This window comes from Rhinolophus sinicus, chromosome 5 (genome assembly GCF_057876585.1).
Source record: "Rhinolophus sinicus isolate RSI-liver-muscle chromosome 5, RSI-T2T, whole genome shotgun sequence".
In the NCBI taxonomy this organism is placed as follows: Eukaryota; Metazoa; Chordata; class Mammalia; order Chiroptera; family Rhinolophidae; genus Rhinolophus; species Rhinolophus sinicus.
Genome location: NC_142505.1, coordinates 14,757,363 through 14,773,097, shown reverse-complemented (window position 1 = coordinate 14,773,097; position 15,735 = coordinate 14,757,363). Strand labels below are relative to the sequence as shown.

The 15,735-nt window shown below is 45.6% G+C and overlaps 1 protein-coding gene across 1 annotated transcript in view; it reads right to left on the bottom strand.

The window, feature by feature from the left end:
* TRANK1 (tetratricopeptide repeat and ankyrin repeat containing 1) overlaps nucleotides 1-14,957 on the bottom strand; it is a 97,837-nt gene extending 82,880 nt beyond the window's left edge. The window contains exon 1 of the mRNA XM_019727660.3: nucleotides 14,660-14,957. Within this exon, the coding sequence (XP_019583219.3) occupies nucleotides 14,660-14,682 (23 nt within the window). The 5' untranslated portion in view covers nucleotides 14,683-14,957. The remainder of the gene's footprint in view (nucleotides 1-14,659) is intronic.
* Nucleotides 14,958-15,735: the final 778 nt, after the last annotated feature.

The following is a 15,735-nucleotide window of genomic DNA, read 5'->3' as shown; positions in this document are numbered from 1 at the left end:
TGCAGTGTTTCATTGTATGACTATAGCACAATTTATTTCTTATCCATTCCACTGATGGACATTGGGTTTTCAGTTTGAGGTAATTATGAAGAAAGTTGTTATAAACATTCTTGTATGTGTCTTCCAGTGAATATATGTCCGTATTTGTTTTGAGTACGTCACCCAGGGGTGGAATCGCCAGGTCAGAGAGTAGATGAACTATATAGTTTTAGGAGAAGACGGCCTGTTTTTCAGATGGTTGGAAACATTTCTACTCTCAATAGCAGTGTGCTCTGGGTATAAATTGCCAACATTTGTTGATATTAGTTGTCAGTCTTTTTAATTTTAACCAATGTGGTATCTCCCTGTGGTTTTCATTAGCATTTTCCTGATGACTGCGTGATTTTCATAACGATATAAGCTGTATGAATGTCCTCTTGTGATGTGCAAACAAAACCAATCTTAAAAGTAAAGGGTTATTTGTTTTGTTTTTAATAAGTAACCACTAGATGACCAAATGCGAGACCCACTTTAGCTCATTTTCTTAGCAATAATATCACTACTTGACAGCAGGGAGAAGAATGGACTCTGACCTGGACACCAACAGCCACCATTCAACAGCACACACACGGTAATAAGCTCAGGAAATAAACTGCCTAAGGGGGCTTTACAAATAAGTGGCATGGGAGATTTCATTAGATTCCAGTGATAGCATGGTGTCATTGTAAAAACTAAAACACAGGTTAAACTTTTTTGTAGAAATTTGACAGTTGGCCCTGAATAACAATTAACGGTATTTACCACTCAGGAGGCTGGGACACTGCACCCATTTGGCTACAGTGAACCATTCCTGGGGCCTTTAAAGTGGCACTCCTGCCTGACTGAACCCCCGTTTTGTTTCTCTTACCTACCCTTTCCCCACAGAACTGCTAGCCTTATGGGGAGCCAACCCCACCCCTAGTTCCTGAGGAGAGTCAGATGAGTAAATCCTGTCTCCCTGCCAGGGATTGGGGTTCAGTACTGGGTGTGGGGCTCAATTCTGGCCCTTGAAACTTAAAGAGCCGTTTGTCGGAGGCCTCTAGGAACATTTTTTCTCACTTTTCTGAACAAGCTTCCAGAAGCAAATCTGTCACGTGGGGTGTTGTTGTCCAGTGTAGAAGTGAGCTGCGAATCTAGACACCAAGTCTGTAGATGTGTAGCCCTGAACTTCAGCAGCTTGTTGATTCTGGTCTGAGGATGGAGCCAACGCTGACAGGAAGAGGACGGAGCCCAGGGAATCCCAGGAAAATATGTGGGAGCCCTCAGTTTGAGAGAACCCTAAGGCCCGCCTATTCTCTGGACTGGTTTCTGTGAGTGCATCGGTTAGGATGCATTTGGCTGCAGGCCACAGAATAGCTGACTGCCGGTAGCTTGAATCAGGAGGAGACATTTTCTCACATCGTCAGACGTCAGGGGTAAGAGCGCACACAGCTCTTCATCCTCCTGAGACACCAGCGTAGGTGCCTGGTTTTGTGTCCCCCGTGATTGAAGATGGTGCTACACGTCCAGGCGCTGCATACAGTCAAGGCAGGATAGAGGGTTAGAAGACAACCATCTGGCTCCCCGCTACCACTCATCTCATTGATAAAAGAGGAACTTTCCCCAGCCCACAAGTAAACTCCTTCACGTATTTCACTGGTCAGAAAGAGGAATCTGGAAAACAAGTGTCTGGCTCAATAATGGCAGGTGGCCGGGGAGGAGGAAGTTGGCAGGGATTGCTGGCTTTGACAAAAGAAGCTTATGTTCGGTTTTCTGTTACTCAGAGTTAAAGCACCGTGATTTAGAGCTTTACACTATACTATTCTATCTGGAACATTCTGTCCAATATGGCACCCACTACCTACATGTGGCTATTTACATTTAATTTAAACGAACTACAACTAAATACGCTTGAAAACTACATGTCAAGTGCTCAGTAGTCACACGTGGCTAATGGCTGCCCTACCTGACAGGGCAGATACCCACTATCACCCTCACTGAGAAAGTTTTATTGGAGAGTGCAGTTCTAGAAAGAATAGTAACCAAGGTGCAACATCTGGAATATTATTTTTCTACTCCGTGAGAAATGCAGCCTTTAATCCTCTGTGTGAGAGAACGGCAGCTATATGAGGGTTGTTGCCCCAAATTTTGGTGCGCAGGGTCTCTGCCCAGGGACTGGGTATTGCCACTCTCCTGGCACCACCTTATTCCCACCGCTGAGCATCGTGCCGTCTTTATCCCATACAACACCTAACACATAGAGACTAATAATATCTACACTCAGGAACTAGGTTCCTTGGAATTACTTCTGCATCATACTTCGGACAGAGCGTGGGGTCACACGTTGTGCTGAGTAAACCGAGCCGGATCTTCTCCAAGCATCTTGTTCAGTGCACACAGTACTACACCTAGAAAGTAGCTCATTTCTCCATAGCTCCCCCATAAACACAGAACCTTACGTTTCTATCCTACTTACTCCCTGAACAAAAGGAGGAAAGACCTGCAAAACCAAAGTACAAGCCGGGAAAACTGCTACTGACCTTACAAAGCAAGCATGAAGAAAATTTTCTGATACGATTTCATAGAGCAACTTGTTTTTTATTTGAGAGGGGGATAAAATAGTTGTATTCTACTACTCAAGTTTGATCCCTACTGAGTAGCTCTTTAGAATTTTTAATACAGCCAACTTTAAAGCCCTAAGCTCCCCCTGACATTCACATTCAGACTTGAATCACCTCAGCCCAACTCACTCTTGCCCTTCAACTAAGCAGTTCTTCAAAATGTTTTTCATTAAATTCTAGATTATAAATGGAACATTTCATTATGTGGAGAAAAGCAGAAGGAGGACTCCTGGGAAGGTTAATTATATTCACACTGCTTTACAATTTAATGTTTACAGGCTTAAATTAACACAAGAATAAAATAACCTGTATCTGTCTAACCTGAGGGAACAGGCACAGATTTTCAAGGAAAATCCAGGGTAATAAGAAAAATTTTAATGAAAAAAAATGTAAATATCTATATTATATACATATATAACATATATAATATATATACATACATATATATAAGAGCTTTTTTAAGTGCTTCTGATAAAATATTCACTAACATTCATAAAATTGCAAGGCTAACATGGAGAAAAATAACTTGACTCAAGAAAATAGTCTTGAGTTTTAAAAATACCCAACATATTTCTTACTGAGCAAATTCACTATTCACTATAAAACGTCACCTTCTCTCCATATTAATGATTGAATATATATTTTCAACAAAATTTCAATTAAAAAAAAACAGGATACTTAAAGAAATTAATGAAAGCATTCTCAACTTCATCTAAAAGAATAAACAAGCCAGAATAGCCAAGATAGTTACAATAAAAAGAGAAAACATTGTCTAACATTTAAAAATGCATTTTCAAATGTATCTAATTTTGAAAGAGGGATATGAACATGAGAGTAAGCAGATCCATGGAATAAACAGAATATACAGAAACGAACATATACTATAAAAGAATTGCATGTGTGACAAATGTGGCTTTTTAAAGAGACAGGGAAAGGATGAATCAGTTGGTGCAACTGGCTAAATATCTGGAATAGGAGTTAAATTTCTACTTCATACCACATGGTAGATGGAATAACGGACACCTCCCCCCAGAGATGTCCGTGCCCCAAACCCCAGACCCTGTGGATACGTTCCCCTACATGGCAAAAGGGACTTGGTACATGTCATTAAGACTGCAGGCCTTAAGATAAAGAGATGACCCGGATGATCGGGTGAGCCCACTCTGGTCACATGAACACTTAAGAGCAGAAAACTTTCTCTGGCCAGAGACAGAGATGCCAGGGAAGAGCAAGGCAGGGAGATGCAGCAGACTCTGGGAAACATGAGAAAGACCTGACCCATCACTGCATGCCTGAGGACAGAGGGGAGGGCAATGTGACAAGGAATACAGGTGGCCTTGGACACTAACAGAGGCTCCTGGGTGACAGTCAGTAAGGAAACAGGGACCTCAGCCCTAGACTGCAGGGAACTGGATCCCGCCAACAACATGAATGAGCCTGGACGAGAATTCTTTGCAGACTCAAGAGCCCAACCAGCCAACACCTTGACTTCAGCTTTGTGAAATCTGCCAGGCTAATTTCTGTCTGACCTACAGACTGTGAACGATTATGTAATTTATGTTGTGTTAAGCCACTAAATTGGTGGTTATTTGTTATGGCAGCACTAGGAAACTAATACATATCCATACACCAAAATTTGGTCCAAATGAAGGAAATAAGTATTAAGCTAAAAAACACAAAAATAATACAGCAATTAAAAGAAACAAGCAGCTGACGCACACAGCAACATAAAGAATATCAAAAATATTGTGTTGAGCAAAAGAAGCCAGACTCCAAAGAATGTATCTTGGGGCAGCCGGAAGGCTCAGTTGGTTAGAGAGCGAGCTCTGAAAACAGAGTTGCCAGTTCGATTCTCGCCATGGGATGGTGGGCTGAGCCCCCTGCAACAAAAGATTGAAAACGGCAACTGGACTTGGAGCTGAGCTGCGCCCTCACAACTAGATTGAAGGACAACGACTTGGAGCTGAGGGGCCCTGGAGAAACACATTGTTCCCCAATATTCCCTAAAAAAAAAAAAAAATGTTTTAAAGAAAAACAGAATGTATCTTTGTGACTCCACTTAGATGAAATTCTAGAACAGGCAAATCTAAGAAATGGCAGAGTAGCTGCCGAGGGAGTGAGGAAGGGCTATTGGCTGGAAAGGGGCACTAATGCACTTTCCAGGGGGTGGAAATATTCTCTATTTTGGCAGGGGTGGTGACCACATTGGTGTATATATTTGTTAAAGCTCATTGAACAGTACATTTGAAATCTGTGCCTTTTATCACATGCAAATCTCTCTCTTTTTTCAGCATTGGGGAAAAGAAACCATAAAAGCACTAAGAGAAAAACATAGATACAAATTTTAGATCATCTTCAACTGCTCTAGGAGGAAATTTGATCATACTTAACTAAGTGACATATACATATGGCCTTTGACCCAGCAATTCTACTTCTGGGGATCAATTTTACAAACGGATCACACACACAAGGAATGGCAGATGTACAAGATTATTCACTGTCAAACTGCTGTGATAGCAGAAGACTGAGACCAAGCTTAAAGCCCATCAACAGGGGGTCGGTTTAACAAATTATAATGCAGTTCCCACACAGACTACTACACAAGTGTTTAAGAAGGAAGGGAGGGAGGGAGAGAGGGGAATGAAGATGCTTTCCATGTACTGATCTGGGATAATCTCCAAAATATACTTTTTAAAAACAAACGTAGAACAGTGTGTACGTTATACTCCCTTTTGTGCAAAAAAATTTTTTAAAGGGCTGAATAAGAATATATATTCACATTTGCTTGTATGTGTATAAAGAAGTTCTGGAAGGATCCATTAGAAATAAAATTATTTACCCTTATTGGGGGGTGGGGTGGAGGGCTAAGAAGGGAGACCTACTCCTTCCTTTTCACTGTAACCTTTTTATATTTTTTGATTCTTGAATTACATAAATTCAAAAGTTTTAACGCAAGGAAAAGAAATTGTACATAATCTTCACATTTGAGAAAGCCATTCTTCTAATGACAACAAAAACAAAAATCACACGGCGATAGACACGAATTCATAAAAAATTGAAAGTTTCTGTACATCAAAAAGTCCTCCAAATAGTTTAATAACAACCTAAATCAGCAAAATGATGGGCCGAGCCACTCCCCTACTGCTGACGGCAGGAATAAGTGGTGTGGCATCTGTGTATAGATGTGTTCAATGCACAAACTTTTCATACAGCTCTTCAGCTGCTTGGAATTAATTCTACAAACATATTTCGTTCAAGTATGTGAGGATATTCACTGCCTCTTTCTTTGTAAAGCAAAAACAATACAAATCCAAAAGTCCAACAACTGGAGATATTTATATAAACAATGGTACAGCTTCGCACAGAACACTATACAGTTGTTAAAAACTTAAGGTAGATCTAGATAAATAGGAGGAGATGTCAAAATATGCTAATAAGGTGAATAAAGCAAGTTGGAGAAGAATTTGTACAGCAACTTGGAGAGCTTAAGGGTGTATGTGTATATGTGCGTATGTGTGTGGACTTGATCTATTAGGAGAATTTCTGAAGGACACTTATGAAACTAGTAAGAGGGGGGATCTTTGGGAAGTAGATCTGGGAAAGGGGAGAACGCTCCTGAACTATGGGAGAATAAATTTCTGTTGTTTTAAATCACCCAGATTGTGGTAATTTGTGATTGCAGCCCTAGGAAACTAAAACAACACCTCTCTGAATATGTTCACAGAATCAGGTAAGTATAAAGGATTTAATAAAGTGAGATGGTTGGACTAAAATTTGCGAAGTAAGGAACCCAAGGCTCAGAGATTCGAGGGCCTGACCTAGGTCACACAGCAGTGAGCACCAGAGGTGAGGTCCCGGCTTACCTGCGGCTGGGCAGGACAGCCAGGACCAGAACCCGGGTTTTGCCCCTGGTCCACGATGGTTCAGGATAATGGTACGGGCCGTGACAGTCCATGCATGTAATTTGAGTGCAAACCCTGAAACATTTACAGAACCTTTGCTTTGTTGACCCAGCAAAAAGAAAATATTTGTTAAAAACATAGCCCTCGTATTTGCCTGTTTTCACAGGGCTTTCCTGAAATTACCAGTCAGTTAAGCAGTTACAGCTGAGGGAATCTGTGAGACTCAAGGCCTTGAATGAAAGGTGGGAGGGGTCAGTGCTGGACCATTAGAAAGTGGTCCTAAATCTACTGTGATTGTTCCTTTGGGAAGAATAGCCCCACACCTGCTCACAGGCCCTAATAAACCCTTTTCAGCTGGAGGACAGACCATGGGAAGCACGCTCCGGGATGGCAGCTCAGCTCACCACAAAGGCCTTCTGAGGGGACAGCCGAGTGCAGAGGTGGGCCTGCATGTGTGCTCTATGTGCCACACGTGCAGGCTGCAGCCCTGCCATCGGGGTGTTTGAACTGGAACTTTGGGAGGAGTTCCTCCAGTGATGGCAGATGGGGTAGGAGCCTCCAGAGGGGGGTGGCCTTGCCCCCCTACCCTGCGAAGAAGCCACTCTGGGGGGAGAGAATATGATACTTATACCCAGAGACAGGAGAGGCAGAAAGAGGAGGCTTCTGGGGCCCCACCATTCCACATACCACTGCCCCTGAGGCCCAGCTGTGCCCCTGTCCCTTCCCTAATTCCCAAAGACATCAGCAGTCTTCCAGAACTCGCCTCTTTTTGCCTAAGTAGTTGTTTTTTTCCTTCATTCACTAGAAAGGAAGAAAAGAGGCAAGAGTGGCTAGCCTATTTCACCCCTCTCTACCACTTCACATTAAACAAGGTCTAGATCATGGGTATCCTGCCCCCAACCCTTTGCCAGGCGTCCAAAGCTCCATGCTAGACCTTTGGTTTTCTGCTTTCCCCAATAGACTGAGCTCTTAAGGCAGAAACTAAGTCTTAACTAAGTTTTATTTCTGCAACCCAAGGGCTCATCGTTGTATGAATAAATGATTTTCTGGCTGTTTCTTTACTTATCAGAGACAGATGAGTAAGCTAGAGGAATGGGGAAGGAAGAAAGGTTTAGGGGTTTAATTCAAACTAGATGATTTCACTGGTGGTATTGGATTTCTGACCACCTCCTGGAATGCCAAGAAATGCTGAACTGTTAGATGTTCCCTTGGAGCACACAAATTCAATGAAAGCCAATCACACAAAGTGTAAGCCAGAAACCACCAGATAAACCCAACTAAAATAAAATTCCCAAAGCTGCTGGCTACTTGGGAAAAACAAAGGAGAAAGATGTTTACACATTTATAAGCACCTGTTGAGAATTCGATGGTCAGTGAACAAGGCTACATATTCCCGTGTGATATTATAGTCCCAGAGATTTAGAAATGCTCAAAACAAGAGTAATCCTATAGTTAGTTTGGAGCTGGTAAAAAGTAACACTTGCACACACAGAAAAGAAATCTAAGGGAACCTAAATAGGGTTGCCAACTCTTTATTTTGCCAAACAAGAACTTAAAAAAAAAAAAAATTGTACTGTCTACTACCCCCATAACTGCACAAAAGAAGAAATATTTTAATTCCAATAAAAGGAGGAAAAATGTAAATTCAGACGAAAGAAAGCCATTCCCAAGAAGGATGAGCTAAGAACCTTACAGCACGTTTTAGTCTTGGATAGTGTGCAGATGGTTTGGACATTGAAAGAGTCATTTCAAGCCCTAACACCACAGCAGGCCCCTGGAAGGTGCTCAAGAAATATCGCTAAAGGGCAAAGACAGATCAATTTCAACTCCTGGTTCTGCAGTGGAGTCTCAATCATGTGACCTACAAAGAGAAAGGACATAAGGAGGCCTCCCTCCCAGCTGGTGGCCATTGATAGGTGTAATTTCTCCCCAGTGTGTGCCACAGATGGGCATTTTTCCGTTTTGCTATTTGAATGAGAGGAGTCCGAGGCAGTTGTGTGATAACAAATAAAATTCATTGAGCATGTTCTATGTTCCAGGCCTTGTGCTAAGCCTTTCTCGGGCAATTTCTCATTAAATATCCCTAATGATGCCAGTGAGAGAGGTATAATTATTATCCCAATTTCACAGGTCAGAAAACAGTTTTAATCAAGGTGTAGAGACTTCAAGCAAGGAGCAAACTCAAGCCTGATACCAAAATCTGTGTTCACAAGCCTGGAGAGAGACGGTGAACAAAGGGTGGAGGGTAACTGGGGAAAACAGGCAGGATGGCTTTTAAAATTAAAATCAAATCCTGCAAAAGCAACCCCAAAGAAGTCTGAGCAGTTAGCACTCCACACTCTGCCTCAAGACAAACAAATGAGGAACTTAACCCTCGGCCAGGACAGGTTGACTCTCCGTATCTGGGTTAACTCCAGTCTGCCCTACAACTGCCACATTACCTTTATTTAGGTCCCCCCCACCACCACCACCCCCTTCCCCCCCTACCCCCTTCCCCCCCACCCCCCCCCCCACCTGGGAGTTAGAGATGATGGTAAAGTTTGCAAAGTTCAGAGCAGCCCCAGAGGGCACAAAGCCACCCTGCGGTGGCAGCCCTGGAACAAAGTGCTTTCTCATTCACCAAAGAACCTGAGTTGAATAATAGCAGCCCAGACATCCTCCCCTCCATGTCCCCAAGTCCCTCTGTGATAATGTTAAATGCTGGTTAATGGCCTCCATTCCACCTCCCACCCTCAAGACCAGAGTAATCTAATTCCCCCTCAATATGAAGGTCAAGAGAAACCCAGCAGAGGCTAAAACACCATCCACTGTGGCATCGGGAGGGTCCCAAGGTGCCCCGGAGCTCCCCATACACAAAACAGTCTCCCCCAGACAGGGACACCTGAAGGGCAGTCCCTTAACAGTGTCAGGAGAATCTGAGTTCTAGCCTCAGTTCTGACACTAGCTGACAGTTTCCTGAAACATGGAACCTTGATCTTGGCCTTGAAAAAAGAGGCCAGGCTGAAAGATGTATTTATCCACACTCCCAGCCTTCTAAATAAAACTGTGTGTTCACACACACACACACACACACACAAACACACACACTCATGCACACCACACTTTCCATGGCTTCTAACCCCATTTAGAATAAAGCCCCAAAAGCTTCGATTCCCATTCTAAGACCCACACACACACATTTCAACTACCTTCAACATTCTCCAAACTATATGCCCACAATATTGTAGCCACAAATTCATCTGGCTCCTTGCCTCTCCCACACCTTTGCACAACAATGTAACAGGGCTGGGGCTGGTGCCAGGAAGATAGAAGGATGTAAATGTGTCCCCCTGATAGCAGAGAAAGTCCAGAAGCCTGGGATCAAGTCTTATTTTACCTCTTCCAGGCCTGATGTCAGGTAGCCAATTCACTTAACCCTAGGCCTCAGTTTCCTCACTGGAAAACAGGGATAGTATTGCCTACAAGCCTGGACTCCCCATTTCCTCAGTCAGTCAATAAATATTGAGTGAGTGCTAATTGTGTGCCAGGCACTCTGATGGATGCTTAGGATACGTGAATGAGCAAGACTGACCACAACACTGCTGCCCTCATGAAGCTTACATTCTGGTACAGGGAGGTCTATAAAATGGGGATTGCTCGTAATATTTCTGTGAGAATTAAATAAGATATATATGAAACACACTTACCATACAGCCTGACATAGGATCAACTATTATTATTATTATTATATTGATGTTTAAAGTATACACCCTTTTGCTCACCATTATTCTTAAAAAGAAGCTGCTCCTGTTACCTAGAATACGCCTCTCTCCCTCCTGGCACCCTTCAATCTGCCTGCTAGAAGTTCTCTTCATCTATTTAGGCACAACTCAAAACTGACCTCTCATACTTCCTCCTGGGAAGGATTCAGGAGCAGGGAACTCTCTGGGCGTGCTCATCTGCATCTCCATTAATCCTTCCTCACAGGTCAGCCTGGCATTAACTCTGTTTCACCACCTTGAGCAGCGCCTACCTATGTCTTATATGTTTACATCCTCCATAGGCCTATACAGGGCACTGAGATATGTGGGGAGTGGAACTGCCTTAAACAAAAATAAGAAAGCATAGACAGGTGAAAAGAGGTAAGACACTGAGGGGAGAAGAAAGGGCATATTAGAGAGGAAGTCTTGAAGGGACGGTTTATGGGGACCCTTGGCACCTGGCCAATGAGTTCAGACTTGAGTGAGCCCTGGAAGTCACTGATTTTTGACTTCTCCAGGTAGAGTAGGCCCTGATGGGCAGAGATGAGCTGGTCCAACGGTGACCAAAGGAGAGTGCACTGGCGGCCACACCTGGACGTGAAGCTCACCCCAGTTCGAGGCTGTGATCTGAGAATTCTCACAGTGAATCAAATTGCCCGTATAGCACTGTGATTCTCTATATTCCCTGTGTTGCGAAATTTCTTCCCAAATGGCCTGGCATCCTCTGAAGCGAAGCTGAATATGCCACCCCAAATTGTTACATCAGCGTATTGATTATTTTGAATTAAGGGTATTTGAGAAACAGCTGGTGTAAGAAGGACTCTGACCCTTCTTTATCTTCCTGAAAGCAGAAGATAAATCTCCATGTGAAAGGTACCCTCCCGGTACCAGGAGGGTAGAGAGACATCCTTATCACCAGAGACAGGGAATTTAGGGGCGAGGAGGCTGTATAAACAAACCTTGTTACTTCTTTACCAATTGATTACCCCAAACCCAAACCCTTTGTCTTGTCAATTTTTCGCAAATGCATTATTTCTTTGTCTAAAAGGTATAAAAGCTTCTTGCTTTGGACACCTCTTTGAGTCTCATATTTTTATGGGGCTCCCATGTGTACAAAATTAAATGTTTCCCTCCTGTTAATCTGTCTTATGTCAGTTTAACTACTAGAACAGCCAAAGAACCTAGCGGGGAAGAAGGGAGAAAGAACTTTTCCGCCCCTACACCTCCGAAATGTCATCACCATTTTCTAGAGGTAGCAATTGGCCCCCTTTCCATTGACAGGAGGATCCAGGGCCTACAAAAATATAAACATCTCAATCTAAATGTCATCGGAACTTCAAACACAGTCACAGCTAAAGCCAGATGTGGCCTGGGTCCAACACACACACAGGAGTCCCACCAGCTTGCAGACACATGTCATGGTGAGTCCAGAGGGGCACTGATACAAAGGTTCAACACCAAGGCAAAAGGTGGAGTCCACTCACGTAAACTGGGTCAAGCTATCACAGGTAAGGCGCATTCCCACTTCCAGATTTTCCATAAAAACAAGGAAACAAGGCAATGCTTAGTTAAGAAATTTGAGACCAAGAAAAATGTCTGGTCAGGCAGCATGGACAACCCCACTGACAAAAAGAAGAACACTGCTCTCGGTGTAGGCACTGTGACATTTTGGGGTTCAAGGTGCCTGTTTACCTGGTTCGACACTTATTTTTTATTTTAAACCTGAATCTCTCTCTGCCATCACCACTGTCCCTATAATCAATCTCTGCTGTAACTTAGAGTGTCATCTTTACTAAAACTATCCATTTCCCCCAATTCCTCTTTCTTATAAAGATTTCTTATAGTAAGGATGTTTTGACCTTAAGAACCTCAGCGTGCACTCTAAGGAAACTTGTTACAAAAGCCATGAACCCACAGTAATCTGTGTCACTGACACAGCAAAGGCAAAGGGAAACCAAAGGCAAAGCTCTGACCTGTCAGCCCCACTTCCCCATCTGAAAGGGCAAAGATCTTGTTCCTCAAGGTTAATTAAAACAACGCCACATTCCTGACAACCGCTGGAGGCCCACACCCCCAACCTCCACTTCAGGTCTTAAAAACATCCTCAGGATCATTTTACCTTCCCCACCCAAACATAAGGCTTGCGGGTTCTACTTTGGCTGCTAAAAGAAGCTTCATCCTAACAAGCAAAAAAATAACAATAATAATACAAGGGCATATACCTTAGTAATGGGCTTTTCGTAGCAGCCACAGAAAAACAAAACTAATCAGCAAAGAGAAGTTTAAGAATCTCACAAAGTCTCTATTTGGTCGCTGAGAGCCATGCTCTGGGAAGTCAGGATATATATATATATATATATTCCTTGATTTGCCACTAATGACTAACAAGTGATGGGCCTCGGTTTCTTCATCTATAAAATGTTCATGGCCCCATTCCTGACACTGCATTTGTGAAATTCTGAGCAGAGACTTAAAGAATCCCCTTTCGAATTTATAAATCCAGAGTTTGTGGCAGCATTAAAGCACTCTACTTCCTTCTCCAAAAAAAAAATAAAATAAATAAAATTCAAAAGAAAACAGGCATAATGACAAGGAGCCATTATTCCCCTATCTCCTCAGCACTCACACAAAGCCCCACTGAGCTCAAGGTAGACAACCAGCTGGTGTGGGCAGACAGACAGAACCAGAGTAACCAGAAGCATCCTCTAGCTTGCCTTTGCAGACGCTACTGGCATGACCCACACAGCCATGTCCTATGGTACTCTCATTACTCAAGTATGAATTTCCTTACTCGAGTATGGATATCAGCCTCCTTCATCGCTCCAACGGTTACTTCCCAAGGAAATGGCGGTGTTCTCCTAAGCCTCTTTGAGGTGCTCCAAAGAGAGCCTGCAGTTGCCACCTAAACTGGTTAGTTGGTCATAAAATCAAGTTAATGGATTATGATTAGCTTTTTAATAGGACAGAAAATGTCACTGTGCTTCACCCTGTAGAGAGAATAAATACACTGTGGAGCTCTTGTTGCAGTTTCATGCTTATATATGCACGTGGGTGGGTGTGGTTCCTATTGTGGGTCTTGGTCAAAAGAGGACTGAGAAACCCATACACCTGAAGAAGGGGGATTTGACTTTGGATGAATGCCACACACACTCATCCCACCTCCATGCCCTGTGGAGAATGCGAGGGCCAGCAAACGGTACTGAGAACTCAAGCACCGATCATGCAATTCTACAAAACAGAGCTGACCGGAAAACAGCTGAAACAAACTTCTGTCTCCTCTACAAGGTAGTACTTCCTATAAGGTACAAAACAGGATGCTCAATAAAAGACCAAGCCATCCGTGTAACAGCCTTGCCTCAGAAAGGTGCTTGGCACCAGGGAGACTCAGCACAGACAGCCATGGGAGAACTTGGGTGCTGGGAACGCAAGGTTCTTTGCTCCCTGATCTTCCAGCTAAGGTTGACTGGGCTAACAGCAATGCTGGGGATTAGAGATCTCAGAGCCCCCTTTCTCTGTTTAATTTTTTTTCTTTATTTTTCAATTGCACATCTCCCTAAAATTTTTCGCTAGGAAGCACCAAAGCTTACAGCCTTCCAGAAACGACTCCCAGCTGGAAGGGGAGCTGGCCTGCGCTGCACGCGGAAAGATAGGTGCAATTTCAGCAAGGTTGCAAAAGCTCAGGGCTCTCCTTGGGCTCGCGGCCGCAGGGGGCGGAGTGCGCCTTCCCAGGCTCTGAGCCCACGTTTGAAAACGATCTGAAGCAGAGACTGGGCATCTGGGGACTCCGCTTCTCGGCCTTGGTCCCCTGCTCTTCCCCTGCCCCTAGACTCATTTGGCCGAGGACTGTAGACCGTGAAGCAAGCCCCTTTCTGGCAAGTCCCGCTCACGATCGATCGGGCGGGCTGGGGAAGAGGCCTGCCCAGGGCTGGATTCGCGAACCTACAGCAGCCGGGAATCGACCAGACTCTCCAAGTTCCCGGCAAATCCCGCCCCGCGCAGGGCGCTTCCCAGCCCAAGAGTGTGTCCGGGGCGCATCCACTGGTCTTCTCATTAGAACATACTAGCAGCCCTGGGGTCCTCCCAAGGAGGTGGGAGGTGAGACCCGGAGCCGCAGGTTCTGTACCCTGGTGGGAACGAGGCAGGCCACGAGCCTCTGCAGTCCTGTCGCAGCTCGTCCCCTCGTCCCCTGGGGCTCAGAAGGCCAGAGCCACCCCCGCGCCTGACCCCGCGCAACAGGCCCGGGTTTGCACCTGGATGAGCGCAGGGCCCACAGGGATGGCCTGCTCGGGTGCTGCCTCGGAGGTCGCCGGCCCCCGCGCGCAGCCGTTTCCCTCTAGGAAGAGGCGAGGGACGTGGAAGACCCGAGGCGCCCCCCGCGCTTCCCGCGCCACTTACGCACCTAGTTGCCCGCGGGTCCCACATGGCCCGGGCCCGAGGGCCGGCGTTGGGCCCGCCGCCACCGCCTCGGGAGCCGCTTCCCTAGCGGCAGGACGCAGCGGGCGGTGCGGAAGCCCGAAAGCCGCGGTACTGGGCAAGGGCGGCGCGGTGCAGCGGCCGCGCGGGGGCCCCCTGCTCCCGGAGGATCAGCGCCCGGGCAGTGATGAGAAGGCGCGGGGGGCGGGGACCCTGGCGCCCAGCTGTGTGCAGCCCGCAGACCTATTCCAAGTTTCCACGTAGTTGGGAGAGACCGAAGATTGTCACGTGCACGTCGCCGCTGGATGGGAGGGGGTGTTTGTCACTGTTCAAAAGAGGCATTTCGACGTCTCCCATTAAGCGTGTGAGTGATGCTCCAATGGAGTGGCTCTCAGCTGCCTTTGAAAAACGGGGATTTCGAGCCGGTTACCACGAGGGGCTGAGCACACACACACACACACACACCGGACACGGTCCAGCCATCGATGAATTCCACTTTCGTTACTCGAGCCCGCAGCGATTGTCGCGGAAACTGAGAACAGGGTCATGACTCGCCTCTTCACCTTCCCTCCGTCCCCCTCATATAAAGAAACCAGAGCCACAGCCTGCGGGGCTCCGAACACCGGCCCCTGAGCTCCCACTTCCTTTTTGCCTCAGTCAGTCACTGGATACCAAGTACTTACTGTGAGTTCCAGACTCCATTCTTGAGTCGCTGGGGATTCAGGTGGGAAGAGGCCCCCAACTTCTTGATGCTCACAGCCGTGTTCATGGCACCTACGGTCCAGTAAATCTCTCACCACAGGCAGGAACTAGCGAGGAACCTCCTGGAAGGGCAGTGTGATAACTGAGATGGGGGACAGTTAGGGCAACCTCAGGCTGCCGTTTCCCTGTCGGTTCTTGGAACTATAAGCCACACATCCTCTCACCCACTGCTCCTGTTTGGGCCTCAACTTCTCTGGGACGGGGATTCCTTTCCCACAAGCCACGGATTTGGCCCAATCAGAGAGCAAAGCCCCCTGCCCTCTCTTGGGGCAAGGCTTTGGCCTACACTGCCTCCTGGTG